At 37.4% G+C, this 21004-nt stretch overlaps 1 protein-coding gene across 1 annotated transcript in view; it reads right to left on the reverse strand.

The window, feature by feature from the left end:
• Nucleotides 1-17265: 17265 nt before the first annotated feature.
• The window catches only part of Ndufs1 (NADH:ubiquinone oxidoreductase core subunit S1), a 34270-nt gene continuing 30531 nt past the window's right edge, over nt 17266-21004 (reverse strand). The window contains exons 17-19 of the mRNA XM_026394583.2: nt 20141-20275; nt 19952-20024; nt 17266-17616 (exon numbers count right to left, since the gene is read on the reverse strand). Coding sequence (XP_026250368.2) covers nt 17525-17616; nt 19952-20024; nt 20141-20275 — 300 coding nt within the window. The 3' untranslated portion in view covers nt 17266-17524. The remainder of the gene's footprint in view (nt 17617-19951; nt 20025-20140; nt 20276-21004) is intronic.

Consider the following 21004-nt stretch of genomic DNA (forward strand, 5'->3'; position numbering starts at 1 on the left):
AGGATCACAAGTTTGAGGCCAGTCTGAACAACTTTGGGAGAACTATTTCAAAATAAAAAATGACTGGTAATATTTAAAATTTTTAAAATGACTTAGTGGCACAGTGTACCTGGATTAAATCCACAGTATCTAAATAAATAAATAAATGAAAGGCTCAAATCAAACCATGCGTTTTTTTGGTTTGGGGGTTTTTTTTTTTGGTACTGGAGATTGAACTCAGGGCCACTTAACCACTGAAGCATAACCCTTGCCCTTTTTTGTATTTTATTTAAACAAGGGTATCACTGAGATGTTTATGGCTTTGCTGAGGCTGGCTTTGAACTCCTAATCCTGCCACTGAGATTATAGGCCCAGTGCATGCAGTCTTCAGTGGTGAAATATTTATTGGGTACTACACAGTTGTGCTCAGGGAATTTATAATCTAGTTGCAAAGAGAAGAACCAGGAAGAGTAAACAAAAATAAGCAAGGGTTTCTGGCCACAGCGAGGGTGAGGAGAGCAGGGCTCCTTGGACTGCTGGAGAAGGCTAGGCGCTACTAAACTGGGCTTTAGGTCCAATTCAGGAACTGAGTGCAGTGGGGTGCTCCCAGAACTCTGGGCCTCATTCACTCCTGTATTAAATCAGATATCCCAAAATCCCTAACACAGTCCAGATACATGGAAGACCAGAGATCAGTTTGTTAAAATAGAATTTTTATTGATGTTGGATAGAGGAAATGGCATGATCCCAAGCAGGAGTGAGCAGGTCTTCTCCACAATGGAATAGGTGTGTACTGGGAAATGTAGTAGACAAAGTAGGGTAGGGCCCAGTTAAGAGGATTTTGAGGGGCTGAGGTTGTGCCTCATCAGTAGAGCACTCACCTAGCACATGCGAGGCCCTGGATTCGATCCTCAGCACCACATAAAAATAAATAAATAAAGGCATTGTGTCCAACTACACCTAAAAAATAAATATTAAAAAAAGAGAACTTTGAAAGCCAAGCAGAAAAGTTCAAACAGATATAACATGCAACAAAGAACCATTATTTTTACTTACTTTAAGGATTTTCTGCTGTTCAAATATTCAAGAAGTACCTATAAATCATCTACAGTGTACAAGTAGTAGGATATTGGTAAAAAATACAGCTCCTGCCCTCACATGGATGAAGTCAGACAAGAAAGGAAACAATTATTGTTTTAGGGTTGTTTTATTCTTATATAGATCCTAATTTTATATTTATTTATTTGTTGTTATTTTGGTGCCAGAGATTAAACCCAGGGGCCTCACACATGCCAACCATATGCCCTACCACTGAGCTACAACCCTAGTCTCATGACCTGCTTTAAAAATACAAGCTTCTACTGGGTGCTGTGGTGCATACCTATAATCCCAGTGACTTGGAAAGCTGAGGCTAGAGGATTGCAAGTTCCAGGCCAACTGAGCAACTTGTAGCTCAGTGGTAGAGCATCCCTGGGTTCAATCCCCAGTACCACTCAAAAAAATACTTCTTAAAGATATAGATGTTCCAGGAGGGCTAGAACTTTTGTTTTTGTCTATTTTATTCACTTAGCATCAGAAACAGGATTTTATGTATTTATGGTTTTACAGGTTGAGCACAAAGTATGCATCAGAAATTTTTTTTAATTAATGAGTATTTGAGATTTTGAATTCTTAAGAAGTATAATCCCTTTTTTAAGATAGGTTAAATGAGAGGATCTCTGAGAGAGTAAGTGTAGACTTTATTAATTTCACTAAAAAAGTTCATCTATAGCTCAGTGGCAAAAGACTTACCTGGCATATACAAGGTTCCTATATGATGTGTAAATAAATAAAAGGCCATAATGGCTAACAAAATATGTGTGCAATTCTAATCATTTTAGTAACGTTTAAACATTATTTTCCAATTGGTCATTTTATAGTACAGTTTAAAAATCTGAAAGCAGTGTTAAGTATTCTACTTTTCTGTTAGCATATTTATTTGTATACTCCTCATTGCTAAAAATACCTTACATAAATACATACTCTTAAGTTATTTTTTAAATATTTATTTTTTAGCTGTAGTTGGACACAATACCTTTATTTTATTCATATATTTTTATGTGGTGCTGAGGATCAAACCCAGGGTCTCCCATGTGCAAGGCGAGCGCTCTACCACTGAGCCACAATCCCAGCCCCTCTTAAGTTATTTTTACATGAGTCTCTCTCAGGTCAAAAATAAAAGATAGGATGTAAGAGAATCACCTGCAAATATACAAGAGATTTAAAAATGGTTACCATTATAGCCTTTTGTATGGAAACTTTAGCATCTTTGAGCAAATATCTTTTGTGTATTCCCCTTCTCCATTTTGTAGGGCATGATCATTTATGCCATCTGCTCTTTGGGAACTGTTAATTGACTGACATTGTTCCCTGAGTTTTGCTGTCACCATAGATGGTTGTGGAACATGAGAACAAAAGATTTTGTAAGAATAGCTTTCATATGACAAGTAAGTATCCTTTAAACCATGGAGGAAAAAAAAAGAATCGATGTTGACCAATTGGGAATAATTAAGTATTTCCATGGTTTAAATCATTTAAGTTTACTGAGAAGTTATTACAGTATGTCTAAACATTTAAATATATAAATAGCAATTAGGTAATTTAATACCAATAGAATTTATACTTGAATGGGGAAAGAATGAATCATCTCCATTCATGGTAGGATACACAGATGCTTCCTGTTGCCCTGTCCAGAATGATGTTAACATCAACCTCAGGAGACCATTAGGCTAAACTTGGACTAGATGGTAACCATTTTGTCTCTATTGAGGAACAAAAAAAGAATTATGTTAATTAAATTTTATCATAGTAAACTCTTTGTACTTCATGTAGTAGTCATTAATGATGGCATAAATTATCATTCAGTCCCTATATCATGTGTCTCTATCTGAAATGTATCTAAAGAAAAAATTGCAGAGCCAGGCATGATGGCACATGCACGTAGTCCAGGAATTCAAGAATAGCCTGGAAAACAGTGAGACCCCATCTTAAAAATAATTAAGTAAATTAAATTAAATTGTGGGGAAATACAGACTCACAATAACATTCTTAGAAAGCCCATGTAAATACTCTGTGCAAACCATTTGTCTCCCCCCCCCCCCCATTAAAAGGGAGTTTCTAGCCCAGGGTGGTGATGCAGTCCTGTAATCCCAGCTACTTGAGAGGTTAAGGCAGGAGGATCTCAAGTTCAAGATCAGCCTGGGGAATGTAGCTATACTTTGTCAAAATAAAAAATAAAAGAGCTGTAGATCAGGGCCTGGGGATGTGGCTCAAGCGGTAGCGCGCTCGCCTGGCATGCGTGCGGCCAGGGTTTGATCCTCAGCACCACATACAAACAAAGATGTTGTGTCCGCTGAAAACTAAAAAATAAATATTAAAAAAAAAAAAGGGGGAGATCAGTGGTAGTGTTCAAGCTGCAAATAAATAAATGGAGAAAGTTTTCTGTTTTCTCTGAATCAAACTGTTGTAATAATATGATTTTCACTGGGTTCTTTTTGCTTCTCCTTTTAAATTCACAAAACTTAAAAAACGTTAATTCATTTAAGCACTGTGAAAGGATTTTATGTATTTATGGTTTTACATGCTGAGCTGCTTTTCCTCACAAAACTTCTGACACTGCCTGGTGAGATGGCATACACCTATAATCCCAGTGACTCAACACTCAACACAGCAAGACCGTGTGTCAAAATAAAATAGAAGGGACTGGGTTTGTAGCTCATTAGTAGAGTGCTTGCCTGGCATGTGTGAGGCACTGGGTTCAATCCTTAGCACCACATAAAAATAAATAAAAGTATTGTGTACATCTACAACTAAAATAAATAAATAAAATATAAAAGGGGCTGGGGATATAGCTCAGTGGTAAAGTGCCCCTGAGTTCAATCACCACATCACAAATAATAATAATTAATAATAACAAAAATAGCCAGGTGTGATAGCACATACCTGTAATCTCAGTGACTGGGGAGACTGAGGTAGGAGAATCACAAGTTTGGGGCTGGCCTCAGTAACTTAGCAAGGCCCTAAGGAATTTATCGAGACCCTGTCTGGGGCCGGGCATGATGACACATGCCTATAATCCCAGCAGATGGGGAGGCTGAAACAGGAGAACTGAGAGTTCAAAGCCAGCCTCAGCAATGATGAGGCACTAATCAACTCAGTGAGACCCTGTCTCTAATAAAATACAAAATTGGGCTGGGGATGTGACTTAGTGGTCGAGTGCCCCTGAGTTCAATCCTTGGTACCTTAAATAAATAAAATAGACTGGGGATAAAGCACAGTAGTAAAGTGCCCCTGGGTTCAATTCTCAGTACCAAAAAATACAAATAAATTAAAAATTAAAAGATGATAACAATAATTTCTGATACTAAACGGTGTGGAGTGTTTTTTCTCACATTAACCAATTCTCCCAACTCCCTGGACATACTGAGTGTCCTACAATTCAGTCCAATTCTGACATTAACCATCCAGAGTCACCATCAGACTGTGGGTTTAAGGGCTCAGCCCCACAAGACTGCTTTCACTTAAGAGGCCAGTCACAAGTATAAGGTCCCCTGGTTACCCATATTTCTGTCTGACTTGATTACAAAGCCAGGATATGTTCTCACAACTTCCAGTTTGACAATTTGCTAAAATAGTGCACAGAACTCAAGAGAACTTTTTACTTACATTCACTAGTTTACTACAAGGGTTATGACAGGAACAGCTAAATAAGAAAAACAGAGCAAAGCATTGGTGGAGGGCTTGGGAATGTGGGACACAAAGCTTCCATGCCCTCTGTGGACACACCACCCTCCTACCACCCTACCCTGAAAGCTCTCCGAACCCCAACGGAAGTTTTTTTTTGATAGTTTAGTCAATATAAATGATTGATTTTTAACTCAATTTCCAGCCCCCTTCCTCTCCCTGGAGATTGGGGATCTGCAATTTATAGTTTTAGTTTCTAATCCAGACTTAGTCTTTCTGGTGACCAGTCTCCACCCTGAAGCTTCTAGGGACCTGTGAAGAGTTGCTTCATTAGGAAAAAAGATGCTCCCACCACTCAGGATATTTCAAGGGATTTAGGAGCTCTATGTCAGGAACTATGAGAGGACAAAGACCAAATATTAGAACAAATGATACCCATATCAGCTCAACATTCAGGGAATTTTAAGGGTTTTAGGAGCTTATATCAGGAAACAGGGACAGAGACAAAATTATTATACCATATGTACTAACTTCTTATTTTGAAATAAATGCAGATGTCAACACAACAAAAGCAAAAAGCTTCCACAATATACTAACTTGTCCATATTTAATTTCTGGATTGCATCCATTAATACAACTATTCTCATTAAAATACATATTATTGTTTCAAAATCATTATAGTGTTGAAGCATGCTAGGAGTTTTGTTTTAGGGGTTTTTTTGGGGGGTAGGGGATATTTGGTACTGGGGATTGAACCCAGTTCCAAATGATTTTACCACTGAACTAAGTCTCCAGACCTTTTTATTTTTTATTTTGAGATAGGGTCTTATTATGTTCCTTACGGGTCTCACTAAATTAGTAGGCTGACCTTGAACCTGTGATCTGCCTGCCTCAGCCTCCTGAATTGTCAAATTACAGGTATGTGCCACCATGCCCAACACATTGTCTTTTGAAGCATACTCACTCTTCCAAAATTAAGGAAAATAGAATTATTAAAATGCAAAGAGTAAGCAACATAGCTTGGTATTTCAGCTAAGAATCTCAAGGCACATTACACTTTTTCTTTCTTTTTTTTTTTTTTTGTACTATATTACCAGCCTTTTTATTTTTTGAGACAGAGTCTTGCTTTAAGTTGCTGAGGCTGATCTTGAACTTGCAGTCCTCCTGCCCTTGGTTTTTTCCAGCTTCTAGAAGTTACCCATATTCTTTGGCTTATGGTCCTTTTCTCCATCTTCAAAGCCAGCAGTATAGAATCTTCCAATCTCCATTTGACTCTGATCTTCCTGCTTCGATTTATAAGGATCCTTCTGATTATTTACAGCCCAGCTGGATAATCCAGGCTCATCTCCCTATTCAAAGATCCTTAATTTACTCATATCTACAAAATCCCCCTTGCCATGTAGAACATCAAGTTCAGGGGATTAAGACATAACATCTTTAGGAGCCATTTTTCTGCCTTCCACATGAACATATCTTGGTCTATTGGGACAATTAGTTCTCATAAATCAGGCCAAAGAAAAACAGTCCTTTAGTAATGACCCTTTTTAAATTTTTCTTCTTAGCCTAGTGAGTTATTTTTTTTAATTATAGTTGCACATTTGTCTAAATCCTTCATAAAAGCAAATGTTATTAATCCTCCATTGGTAAGACACTGATTTTGATTTGTCCTCCAGAAACAATGAAGAACTCCTGTTGAGTAATCTGTAGTCACCAATTGCACAGATGATTTTTATCCAGTTGTAAAAGCAATGATTATGATTACATGCTCTCTAAAATGCTCAGTTTATATAATTCATACATTGTTGGTTGAAAATTATATTGTCAGAGCCATCCTAAGCCTTTGGAGGCTGAGGTAGGAGAATCACTTGAGTCCAGGAGTTCGAGGCCAACTTAACCTCTCTAAATAATATATAAATAAACAAATTCTCTTTGTAGTCTTGGCTATAACTATGCATTTATTTATTTATTCATTTATTCAATGAATAAATATTTATTGAATAAGTCATTTGCAAGTATCTAAGAATTTACATATTTTCTGTGTGGGAAGTAAAGGGTTTCCCATTCTTATTATTTTTAAATGGCCAGAAGTAAAATGTTTGGTAGAAAGTATTGTGTGCAAAAAGTTATATAATACTTTCTTTTCTACTATTGAACTGTGTAGATTGGTTGCATACTAAGTCATAATTCTTGGTATCCACATTCATTCTTCCTTGATAAAGATGAAATTGCTAGAGAATTTTTTAATGTTTTTTTAAATATTTTTAGTTGTATATAGACACAGTACCTTTGTTTATTTATTTTTATGTAATGCTGAGGATGCCTCACACATGCTGGGCAAGCACGCTACCACTGAGCCACAACCCCAGCCCCAATTTTTTAATGTTTAGTATAATGAAAGCAACAACTAAAACTTACTAAGCACTTGCTTCTACCCAATGCTTTGCACATGTTATTTAGTCTTCCAAACCCTCTCTAAGGTAAGTGTTATAGCACTAACATTCCCATTTCATAGATAATAGTAATAGAAATATAGCTGGTAGGTGGTAAAGCCAGAATTTAAATCTGGGGCATTGATTCCATAGCTTTCTCCCTTAATACACAAATCAATGTATATATCATCACATAGTGTTGCAACCCAGTAAGTGTTAGATGTAATGATTGCTTCAAATCTTGCTCATAGTTTAATCATTTTTCCCAACTTTGGAATATAGCTGAGAAACTATAATCTCAATGGACTCTGACACATGAATGAAAATTTGAAAAACAGACTAAATGCTGCAAAGATTTAGGTTTACATCAAAGTCTAATTGAATATACATGAACATAACTAGAGCCTAGGACATTGTAGACTTCAGTTTATTATCATTGCTATTGAAATCATCTTTCTTTAATTTGATGGCATGACCCAGGTAGAATACAGTGCCTAGCAGTTTTCGGAAAAAGGGAGAAGCCTCAGGTGATAGCACACACCTATAATTCCAGTGACTTGGGAGGTGGATGTAGGAGGATTCCAAGTTTGAGGCCAGCCTAAGCAACTTGGTGAGGCCCTAAGTAACTTAGTGAGACTCTGTCTCAAAATAAAAAATTAAAAGAGCTGGGGATATAGTTCAGTGTTAGGCACCCCTAGTCAATCCCTAGAACCAGGGCTGGGGATGTGGCTCAAGTGGTAGTGCGCTCGCCTGGCATGCGTGTGGCCCAGGTTTGGTCCTCAGCACCACATACAAACAAAGATGTTGTGTCCGCCGAAAACTAAAAAATAAATATTAAAAAATTCTCTCTCGCTCTCTCTCTAAAAAAAAAAAAAGAAAAAAGAAACTTAAAAAAAAATCCCTAGAACCAGAAGAAGAAAAAAAAAAAAATAGGGAAGAACTATATTCTAGTGTCTATTTTGCCATGGGCAAGCACTATCCCGTAATTGTAGAGAATTGTGCTATCAATTTAGGTATTATCCATTTCTTAGGAAACCCTTGAGTAAATAAATTTGACTACTTAGTAGTAGATTCTTAAATATATATTCTATTCATACTTAATCAGAACAGTTTTCATGTTTGCTTTACTTCTATATTTAAGGCTTAAATGTTTCTTTTTTTTTAAATGTATAATGTTGTTTTATTATAGCAGGTATACCTAATTAAAGAAATATTTAATGAAATTTCCAGTAACTTCCTTTGTTAAATGTTTCATTCATAGAATACTCAAGACTAGAATAGTTTCATGCTGAAGTTCATAGATGCTTCCCATACCTACTTTTAAAAAAATCATATAAATAGGTTGGATGAAAATTATTTCAGTTTACATCTACATTTGTATGTCTTTGAGGACTGGGGATGTAGGCCAGCGGTAGAGTGCTTGTCTAGCATGCTCAAGGACCACCAAAGAGAAAAAAAGCATAATCTAAAGTATATTCAAGCTTTTTGGCGGCCGCAGGGTTTGGCCTTGCGGAGGACGTCGGATTTAATCATTAATTTCAGCGCTTCTGCACTCTTTTATCTCCAACCTTCTCAATAAAATGATTTGACACCAATAATAATAATAATAATAATAATAAATAAAATATATTCAAAATGTTTATAATTTGAAAGTAAGCTCATCAGCATAAATGACCAATTTCTTTGAATTCCTAATTACTTGAAAGTTATTTTGATAAATTTGTGTCATCCATCCATATTTAAAGAAATAGAAGACAGGGCTGGGGATGTGGCTCAAGTGGTAGCGCTCTCGCCTGGCATGCGTGCGGCCCGTGTTGGATCCTCAGCACCACATACAAACAAAGATGTTTGTCTGCCGAAAACTAAAAAATAAATATGAAAATTCCCTCTCTCTCTCTCTCTCTCTCTCTCTCTCAAAAAAAAAAAAAAATCCCAAACAACCAATAAATTATACAGCATAATAAAAGTTACTGGTCAATAATGGAGTAAAAAGCTATATAGGAATCAGAGTGGTTACCAAGTTGACATAAATCCCCAGAATTAATATGATGAACTAGTTAATAAATATGGTTGTTTTGCCAGAAGAAAATACAAGGCATGATACAGTTAATAGAATTTAAGAATATAGCTGATTACTAATCAAATCTCAGTAATTAAAGATATTCTAATTGATTAAAGAACTTACCAATTGGAGAGGAGAAAAAGGTAACCAGCAACAGGGGAGAAAAAGGATTAGGGAAAGAAACTATGGTCCTTATGGGAAAGATAGGAAATTAATATCTATGAACCACAGCCAAAGGGGCCCCAGTAAACTTCCAGCTGCTAGCTGATTGGCTCCTCTGTGGTGATGCTCATTGGGCTGTTTCCCCGCCCTTTAAGACCACAGAGCTGCTCATTGGGGGACTCTTTTGGCTCCGCCCACATGACCCAGCCAATCGGCCTCAAGAGCAGGAGGAGTGGGGGGGGGGGCTTTGAGAGGCTTGTGGGAAGCCAGTGGTGGCAGTTGGGCTCTGAGGGAATTCCTGAAGAGCTCCTGTGGTGTGGTGTGAGTGTTCTAAAAATAAAGTTCGTTTCTGCTTGATAAGTGGCTCCTGAATTGTGCCCAGCCAGACTTCGGCATCTATCATCTTTTTGGTCAATAATATGTACATGTTATACTGCATCAGAGACTTGCAGAAACAGTAACTTCTTAACCATTTATTGTGTGTGACCATGCTGAATCAGAGGGTAAACAGATTTACCATGGTAAACTGGTAAACAACTCCATTCTGGGAGGAAAATGCTCAGAAGGAGAAAGGAATGACTTATTCCTGGACCAAAGAGCTATTTAGTAAAATTTCTTGTTCAGTGCCTCAATTAATATCTTTGGGCCTGGGAAAATTCACCTGTTATCCCCAGAAGTCAGTTTACTTGTTCACTTGTTCTATTCAACAATGGGATTGGGCACAATAATTAGAGTTAACATCAGAATGTTTACATTTAAAACCATGTTGGATACTCCCCAAGGTACAACACTGAGTAGGTATAGTCCTTACCTAGTAGTCTTAATTGTAAAGCTGTTAAGGTTAATAGCAGGTTGCATAAAAGTTCCTAATGGCCTCTTTGCTATTTCATTTAGCAGAAAGGTTTCTTCCCTCTTTTAGGGCACTTTTCATTTTCTTTGAAAATTGCTTCTCTTGTACAGTGCTTATTGGATGAAAACACAAACTTGAAGAAATGACTCCAATCAAAAACTTCACAGTGGAATAAAATATGGATTCTCAAAAACCAAATATATTAGGCAGGGTATGGTGGCACATCCCTGTGATCCCAGCATCTCAGAAGGCTGAGGCAGGGGGATCACGAGTTCAAAGCCAGCCTCAGCAACTTAGCAGTCCCTAAGCAATTCAGCAAGAACCTGTCTCTATATAAAATATAAAAAGGGCTGGGGATGTGGCTCAGTGGGTAAGCACCTCTGGATTCAATCCCTGGTGCCAAAAAAAAAAAAAAGAAAAAAAAAAAAGAAAAACAAAACAAAACAACAACAACAAAATGATTAGATATATTTCTGAAATCACTGCAAGATATTTGTCCTATTCTATTTTTGGATGAGAATCATTCCAGTTTTATCAAAGTGCAATGTGTTTTGACAGCCATGTCCAAATGAGGGACATGTGCAGAAAAAGTAAATTTTGGAAAGATGTTTAATCATTTTTATAATACATGAGATAATGACAGACTTGAACCTGTAGAAAACACTTCATGTATGATTGGGAATGATGTGAGAGGAAAATACTAGGTAAGAACATTAGAGGCAAACCACTAGAGACATAGGTGTTTGAAAGCAATTAAGAAGCCCATCCCATCTCTTACAGAACAAAAGATTTGAAAGAGATGGATACATACAATTGGCTAGGAAAGAGAAGGATATAGAAGGTATAGGTCACAGAGGACATGTGTAAGTTACTGAGGAGTAACCCCAATTTCCCAAGGGAACATGGTGCCCAGGGATATGCTTTCCCCTTGTCCATTCCCTCTGGGCTTGCAGATTAAAAAAAAAAAAAAAAACAAGCCCCATTTCATGAAGATGTGTGACTCTTTAGTTCTTGGTAAGTAAACAAATGATTCCACTTTATGTGTATTGTCATTTGGGAAGCTACAGGAATGCACTTATTCTATTATTATTTAACTTTATCCATGTAATGATATACTTCCCATATTTTTTTTTCTCAGTCCTGGATATTGAACTTAGAACCTCAAGCATGCTAGGCAAGTGCTTTTCCATTGAGCACTAACCCACTAACCCTAACCCCAACCCTACTTCTAGTACTAAAAGAACAAAGACACGTATTTTTTTTATTTTTTGGCTTTTCTCAATACTTTTTTTTTTTTTTTTTTTTTTTTTTTTAGACAGGTTCTCACTAAGTTGTTTAGGGCTTCACTAATTTGCTGAGGCTGGCTTTGAACTTTCGATCCTCCTGATTCAGCATCCTGAACCACTGAGATTAGAGGCATGTGCCATGGCACCCAGCAGGTTTTTTTTGGCTTTCCTCTTTTTCTTTCTTTCTTTCTTTTTTTTTTTTTTTGTGGTGCTGGGGATTGAACTCAGGGCCTTGTGCATGCAAGGCAAGCACTCTACCAACTGAGCTATATCCCCAGCTGTGGCTTTTATTCTTCTTCTTCTTTTTTTTTTTTTTTTAAATATTATTTTTAGTTCTCGGCGGACACAACATCTTTGTTGGTATGTGGTGCTGAGGATCGAACCCGGGCCGCACGCATGCCAGGCGAGCGCGCTACCGCTTGAGCCACATCTCCAGCCCTCTTCTTCTTCTTTTTTATTTTTAAAGAGAGAGAGAGAATATTTTTTAATATTTATTTTTCAGTTTTCGGTGGACACAACATCTTTATTTTATTTTATGTGATGCTGAGGATCGAACCCAGCACCCTGCCCATGCCAGGCAAGAGCCTTACTGCTTGAGCCACATCTCCAGCCCCAGCTTTTATTCTTCTTGACAGGGAAAAGAGATTGAAATTAAGCCATACTTTACTGAACTATAGCTCCACCTCATTTTATTTATTTATTTGTTTGTTTGTTTGTTTATTTATTTATTTATTTATTTTTTAAAGAGAGAGTGGGAGAGAGAGAGAATTTTTTAATATTTATTTTTAAATTTTCAGCGGGCACAACATCTTTGTATGTGGTGCTGAGGATCCAACCCGGGCCGCACGCATGCCAGACGAGCGTGCTACCGCTTGAGCCACATCCCCAGCCCCTCATTTTATTTTTTGAGACAGGGTCTGGCTAAATTGTCCAGTGTGGCCTTGAACTTGCAATCCTCCTGCCTCCTGAGTAGGTGGGATTATAGGAATGCACCCTACTTACTGTCCCTTTTAGATTTCAATACTATCCCAGAAAATCCTCGAAAGTATATGCTTCTGATTTAGAATAATGGGGCAAGGTCATCCTACGAAAAGGAACACAGTCAAACCCTGAAGTTAACCTTTAAAAAGCACATTGGTACCACTACCTTTGACAGTTCTCTCTTTGGTAGCTTGACTAGTGATGAGGTAATTTTGGTAAAAATAAGCTGTTTATATTAGCTAATGATTCATGTTGGCAAAAGAATCCACTAGACCCCATTTATACACATCTAACCCTCTTTAAGTACCCCTTCTATCACTGGTATTTCCTCTTCTGATGGCACTGTTATGTTTTTGCTCTAAGAAGCAAATCTCTTCTAAAGGTTAAAGAATACAACAGACACAGTAAATCTATAACTAGTTAAAAATCCCATCAAAATACAGAGTTCTACATAATAAATTTACTTGCACAATCTTGGTAGTCTGTAATAGTAGCATTTTATTGATTAGGTTGACCTTGGACAATTCATTAAATTCCCCTGAGCCTAAGAAAGCAATGTATTTAGGAAAGTATGAGCTGGAGGTTATCTAAAGGATGGTTTTACCTCAATCTATGGAATTGAATTTTTCATTTGATTTGATTAAAATGAGGACTTTTAATTTTAGGATATAGAATTTCCATGGCTGGTCACTGCAACCTCCTTACTGTCAGCAACATTTTGAATATACATTTTCCTATGATTGTCCACTGAGATTTGCTATCTCAGGAAATAGGCTATGATTTTTATCTGATTTAATCCTATAATAACCCTATGAGGTTGGAAATAGTACAATGATTACAAATTTTATTCTCATCTTACAGATAAGAAACAGTCTTCCAGTTTTTTGAACCAGCTGGGTACAGTGGTGCATATCTATAATCCCAGCAACCTGAGAGGCTAAATCAAGAGGATCGAAGGTTCAAGGCCAGCCTAAGAAAGTTAGAGAGGTATTAAGCAATTGGCAAGATGCTGTCTCAAAATTAAAAATAAAAAGGGCTGGGGACATAGCACAGTGGTAAATTACCTCTGGCTGGGTTCAATCCCCAACCAAAAAAAAATATTTTTTTTTTTTAAGTAACTTTACCAAAGTTGAGTAAGATCTGATCTCACAAGAAATGTTATACAGTAAGTTAGCAACAACCAATAATAAATGATTATGTACTGGTTGTTGTCAAGAAGTATGATATTCTCAGCCTGGTATGGTGGCACGTGCTTGTAATTCCAGAGACTTGGGAGGGGGGATGAGGTAAGAACTTGCAAGTTCAAGTCCAACTTGGCAACTTAACAAGACCCTATTTAAAACTGAAACAAAAAAATGTTGAGGTTATATCTCAGTGGTAGAGCACCTCTGGATTCATCCCGTTTGTAAACTTCAGGGTCTGTTCATATTGGCTTTTTCACCTAAGGGGAATTAGCCCTAAGCCTTTGTAGATGTTCTATTTTTTTTTTTTTAAAGAGAGAGTGAGAGAAGGGGGGGGGGGAGAGAGAGAGAGAGAGAGAGAGAGAGAGAGAGAGAGAGAGAGAGAGAGAATTTTTAATATTTATTTTTTAGTTCTCGGCAGACACAACATCTTTGTTGGTATGTGGTGCTGAGGATCGAACCCGGGCTGCACGCATGCCAGGCGAGCGCGCTACCGCTTGAGCCACATCCCCAGCCCAGATGTTCTAATTGGTAACTGCCTCATGTCATGATTCTATCAGCCAAGTTATTGTCCCTAATATTTTTTTTCTATACAGGCTCTCTTACCCTTTTTTTTTTCCCTAGCAAGCATCTTCAATGTTTATGCTCACAATAACATTAATATTTAGCATTATAGGACTAATATGTACCCATGGAAGATTTTCATGCTGTAAAAAGCAATTAATTTTATTGAGTGACACTTAACCCAGAAAAGTTATTTAACACATGCCTAGATGGTAATCCAAGGTTCCCAAATGGACTTTACCATATATATAATGCCTTTTTCATTTCAGACCTTCTTACCAACAACCCCATAAAGTCTACACACATTCACTGAAGAATACAGTATAAAATACAAAAGGGAGTATGTCCCCTGGAGATCAGCACAGTTCTAAGGGACTGAAAACAAAGAGGTAAAGGAAATATATATTAAATTCAAATACTTTTGGCAAGAATTTGTACAATTTCATGCAACAGGGAATTTCAAACAAAGTACAATTTTTTTTTCCCCTCGTACTGGGGATTAAACCCAGAGGTAACCACCAAGCCATATCCCCAGCCCTATTTTGTATTTTATTTAGAGACAGGGTCTCACTGCTGAAGCTGGCTTTGAACTCCAAATCCTCCTGCTCAGCCTCCAGAGTGGCTGGGATTACAGGCATGCACCATCATGCCTGGTTGAGGATGAAAAATTATGAAAAAGCTGTTGACCTACTTATTGAGGGCCACAGCCGAGAGTCAGGATGACGCATGGCATTTTGCCAAAAGGGAGTGGTTGAGAGGTCATGACAGCGAGCCACTGAGATGATGATGGTTATATTAAGCTGTGTATTCAATTGTATATAGACCTTTACTGTCTGGCAATAGGGCGCCTGCTACTTTGTGGAGTTCCCGTTGAGTTCTCACGGGGTCTGAGAGAGGAGGCGCAGAGCCAGTGGAGAGCTGGGAGAGTTCCCCGGGAGTGTGCGTGGAGTGCTGGTGGAGTTTGGGCAATAAAGTTGCTGTTTGAACATACAAGTGCTTCGTGGCGGCTCGGTTATTTGTGCCCAGTCAGACTGTGGCACCTATTTCATACAGTTCTTTTGTGTGTGCATGCTAGGGACTGAACCCAAGGCCTTGAATATACTAAGCACAGGCTCTACCATACTGAGTTAAATCCCTAACCTTGCTGGGTGCAGTGGTACATACCTTTAATCCCAGTGACTGGGGAGGCCAAGGCAGGAAGACTGCAAGTTCAAAGTCAGCCTCAGCAATTTAGTGAAGTGCTAAGCAATTTAGTGAGACTATGTCTCTAAATAAAATATAAAAAGGGCTGGAGATGTGGCTCAGTGGTTAAGTGATTGAACTCCTGGGTTCAATATTGGTACCAAAAAAAAAAAAAAAAAAAAAAAGCCAGCCTCAGCAATTTAGTGAGGCCCTAAGTAACTTGGTGAGATCCTACCTCAAAAAATTAAAAAGGGCTAGGGATGTGGCTCAGTGGTTAAGTGCCTGTAGGTTCAATCCCCAATACCCCTCCTCCCTAATATATATATATATATATATATATATTTAAAGTTTGCGAATCTCTGATTTAGAGGAAAGAGCAATTGAACTGGACATTGAGAAACTTTTTTTTTTTTAAAGAGAGAGAGAGAGAGAGGAGAGAGAGAGAGAGAGAGAGAGAGAGAGAGAGAGAGAAAGAGAGAGAGAGAGAGAATTTTTTTAATATTTATTTTTTTTAGTTCTCGGCGAACACATCTTTGTTGGTATGTGGTGCTGAGGATCGAACCCGGGCCGCACGCATGCCAGGCGAGCGCGCTACCGCTTGAGCCACATCCCCAGCCCCCTCCCTAATTTTTTTAAAAAAATATATCCCTAACCTTGTATAATTTTTAAAGATAAAGTATCAATGATATACTACCATTTTAAAAACTAAGCCTGGGTGTGGTGGCATATGCCTATAATCCCAGTGATTTGGGAGGCTGAGGCAGGAGGATTCTCAGTTGTTCAAAGCCAGCCTCAGCAACTTAGCAAGGCCCTAAGCAAATCAGAGATTTCCTGTCTCAAAATAAAAAATAAAAAGGGCTAGGGATGTGGCTAAGTGGGTTAAGTGTTCCTGGGTTCAATCCCCAATAACAAACAAAAAAATAATAAACCACATGTATTCTGTAATCACCTATTGGGATAGGGATATAGCTTAGTGGTTGAGTGTTCACCTAGCATGTATGAGGCCATGGTTCAATGCCCTGTAACCCACCCACCCTGCCCCACATACACACAGAGTAACAACAGATTATCAATGGGAGGGAATTATACACAGCAGTTAACAATAATGGATTTGGGAGTGAAAGAGAACTGGTGTCTATAACATTTTTTTGCTGTGTGGCTTTGGGCAAACTATTATTATCCCTGGGTTTCAATTTCTTCATCTGTAAAAGAGAGAACAATGCTATCTCCTAGGGTTGTAGCAAGGCAAAAAGAATATACATGTAAAACAAGAGTGTTTGTCACCCAGAAAAAGCTGAATAATTATTACCAGTTATTATTATGACTATTAGTTCAAGATACAGATCTAGTATATGATTACTCCCCCCCACACACACACATTTATCCAGCTTGAAAGAATGCTTATATCTTCTGTAGCAGTAGAAAAACATGGGGCTCAGGACCGGGGATATAGCTAAATGGTAGTGCGTTCAGTCCTCAGTACCATAAACAACAAAAAAACCATGGAACTTAACAGAAGGTCTCCATTTTACCCACTTTACAACATAAATGATTTATGAAAATAAAACCAGGGATGTGGGGGTGGGGGGAGAGGGGGCAAGGGGTAGATAAAAGTTTATTGGATTAGACAAAGGGAAATGAAGAGAAGGGAGTGGGGATGGGAATGGAAAAGACAGTAGAATGAATTGGACATATTCATATGTTCATGTATGAATAAACGACATGTGTAACTCCACATCATGTTCAACCACAAGAATGGATTCCTAATTAGAGTAAGTTTATACTCCATGTATGTATGATGTCAAAATAATTCTGTTATGTATATCTAAAAAGAACAAATAAAAATTAAATAAAAAAAACAAAAAAATTCAAATTTTAAGGATTTTCTTTGTATTTTTCACAAATATTATCAATGCTTTTACATGAAAGAAAAAAATGCATAATGTTTACACAGAATACATAAAGTTTAAACTGCTACATTATCTTATAATTGCAGTATCATTTTCAAATAAGCATGGTATAACCTTAAATATTACATCATTTGATTTCTTTTTGAAAGAGAGGCATTACTCTAATGTAATTGTCCATTCACTACTTGTTGCAAATTTGGGTTGGTAATAGATATTTCAGCATATGGATGGTTCCTCTACTGCTTGAGCACCCTCTGTGACAGCTTTGACACATTTAGCCATTGTCTGTGAGGCTCTGCTAATTGAATCTGAAAGATATTAGGGAAATGAGCATTTAGTTAATACAACTTTTTAGCACACAGTAAAACTTTAATATTATGCATATTCAGGAACCTCCCCCCACCCCCCCAAAAAAAGACTATGAGGCTCTATGCAATTATATGTAACCGATTTATTGGCTAAATGTTTTTAATAACTACCACAGGAATAATTAAATACCTATATAAAAGCTAGAAGACATATCAATATGCAGCCATTAAAAAATTATAGATAAGGACTGGGGATATAGCTCCATTGGTAGATTGCTTGACTCGCATGCACGAGGCTCTGGGTTCAATCCCCAGCACCACAAAAATAAAAAATAAAATAAAAAAGTTTTTAAAAAATATAGATGAATCTTGCTGGGCACAGTGGTGCATGCCTGTAATCCCAGCAGCTTCGGAGACTGAGGCAGGAGAATTGCAAGTTCAAAGCTAGCCTCAGCAACTTAGCAAGGCTCTAAGCAACTGAATGAGACTCTTTCTCACAATAAAAAGGGATGGGAATATAGAATAATTAAAACTTCCCTGGTTCAATCCTTGATACAAACACACACACACACACAGAAAGATAAATAAGGACCTGGGCATGGTGGCACATGGCTATAATCCATTAACTTGAGAGGCTAAAGCAGGAGGATCAGAAATTTGAGGTCAGCCCAGGCGATGTAGCAAAACCCTGCCTCAAAATAAATAGGGCTAGAGGTATAGCCTAGAGCACCCCTCAATACAATCCCCAGTACAAAAAAAAGGTGCTGGGGAAGAGGGCTGGAGATGTAGCTCAATGGTAGAACACTTGAGGTCTTGGGTTTCATCCCCAACATTGCAGGAAAGGAAAAAAAAAAGGTATACATCCCTAAAAAGACTGATCAAAATGTTAAAAGAAATTCACACCCCCCCACACACACACACGAAAAAAAGAATCTTAGGTACAAATTATATCAAAAATGAAAAATGTTGGGGCTGGGGTTGTGGCTCAGTGATAGAGTGCTTGCCTAGCATGCATGAGACACTGGGTTTGATCCTCAGTAACACATAAAAAAAAAAAACTAAATAAACAAAATAAAGGCATTGTGTCCATCTACAACTAAAAATATTTTAAAAAGAGGGGGAAGAAAGAAAAATGCACTCCTGGGGTTGGGGTTGTAGCTAAATGAAGAGCGCTTGCCTAGCATATACAAGAGGGTGCCCTGGGTTGGATCCCAACACCACCAAAAATTTTAAAATTATATAAATAAATAAAACCTATGCTTTTAGGTAGAAAATTATTATTGTCATTATTATTATTATTATTATTTTTTTGGTACTGGGAACTGAACCCAGGAGAACTTTACCACTGAGCTGTATCCCCAGTCCTTTTTATTTTTTGTTTTGAGACAGGGTCTCACTAAGTTGTTTAGGAACTTCTTAAATTGGTGAGGCTGGCCTGGAGTTTTCAATCTTCCTGCCTCAGCTTCCCGAGTCACTGGGATTATAGGCATGCACCACCATGCCCTAGCCTAGATAAAAAATTATTTAAAATCAAGCTGGATGTAGTGGCTTGTGCCTGTGATCCTAGCTACTGCCAGGCTGATGTGGCAAGAATGAGTTCATAGCCAGTCTGGGAAACTTTAGTGTGATCCTGCCTCAGAAAAATAAAAAATAAAGTCATATATTAACTACCTCAAAACTTAGATGTTATATCAACTATTGTCAGAGATACAAAAAACAAATTTTGTTTTAGTGTGCATTCCTTAAATACATTCCCAACAATTTACATCAGAAGCATTGACTTTTTTTTTTTTTAACAGTATTGGTGATTGAACCCAGGGACCCTTTACCACTGACCTATATCTCCAGACATTTTTATTTTTTAGTTTGAGACAGGGTCTTGCTAAGTTGTCCAGGTTGGTCCAGAACTTGCCATCCTCCTGAGTCTATGGCATTACAGGCCTGAACCACCACTCCAGGCTTTTTTTTTTTTTAAAGAAGCACTGTTTAACATATTTCATGTTTAAATGTTTTGATTCTTCACTAAAATTATCAGAAAAATTTTTACAGCTGTTTATCACTTTGAAATATTCTCCCTAAACTGCTACACAATGATTTCTTCTTATAACAACAAAACTTTACACTTAAAATCTTTTAACTTTTGGAATTTTCAAACTTTTACTTACATTTCAGAAACAACAAATATTATAATACAATAAGAAAACATGATTGTATTAGTTATGGTATTTGAAAACCTCTACATATACTACCAATAACAAATAATTACAATGCTAAATGAGATTCTTTTTCCTTCTTGCCTTTCATATTTGGCAGAATCATGTTGATAGTTACTTGCCTGTCATATAGAAGTCTTTTATAGTTAGTTGAGGTGGAACAAGGGGATCAGCAAGAAGCTGCTGGTTCACAAGCTGCAAAAAAAAAGTGTGGGGGGGTGTTGAGTAAGAAATCAACAATAGTATTGAAAACTAGTACAATTACACATGTAGTTACACTATTTTGAAAATGGCACCTGGCAAACTTTTACCTTGGAGAGCTCATTTGCTTGCTGAAAGTAATTAGCTCCTTCCACATCATCATATCGAACAAGATTAGGAGAGACTTCTTCCAATCTGTTCCTCACTTGATCCAGAGTATCATATGGAAGAGTAATGCCTGCAATCTACAACAGATCAGATCGCCAAAAATGACATAAAGCTTTACTAATTAAAAAGTTCAGGGTTGGGCTAGGTGTGGTGATACATTCTTGTATCCCAGCTACTTGGGAAGTTGAGGAGGCAGGATTTCAAATTCAAGGCCACCCTGGGCAACTTAGCCAGATCCTCTCTCAAAATAAAATAAAATGAGCTGGAATACAGCTCAATGGTAGTGTGCATGTAACAAGACCCTGGATTCAAGCTCCAATAAGGCAAAACAAAAGGGTTGGGCATATAGGCTAGTGGTAGAGTAAATACTTAATATGTGCAATGTTCTAAGTTCAATCTTCAGCACATTCCCATATGCATGGGCACACACAAGAAAACAGAATCACTATAAATGATTAAAAAGACAATGCTATGCTAAAGCTACATGTTTCTGTTTACTTGTTATTAACCACATACAAAATTTACAGGGGCTGGGGTTGTAGCTCAGTGGTAGAGTGCTTGCCTGGCACATGTGAGGCACTGGGTTTGATCCTTAAGACGACATAAAAATAAATAAATTAAACAAAGGTATTATGTCCATGTATAACTAAAAACAAAGAAAAAAATGTATAGACAATAGTGTGTTATTTTAAAATGTGATTTTTTTTACAGTAAAAGGAGCTAAACAAATGTTTTTAGGTGAAATATGAAATAATAAAAACACCAAATTCAAATCTCCATTTTCGGACCATATTTATACTGCATAG

Source organism: Urocitellus parryii, chromosome 1 (genome assembly GCF_045843805.1).
Source record: "Urocitellus parryii isolate mUroPar1 chromosome 1, mUroPar1.hap1, whole genome shotgun sequence".
Taxonomy (NCBI): Eukaryota; Metazoa; Chordata; class Mammalia; order Rodentia; family Sciuridae; genus Urocitellus; species Urocitellus parryii.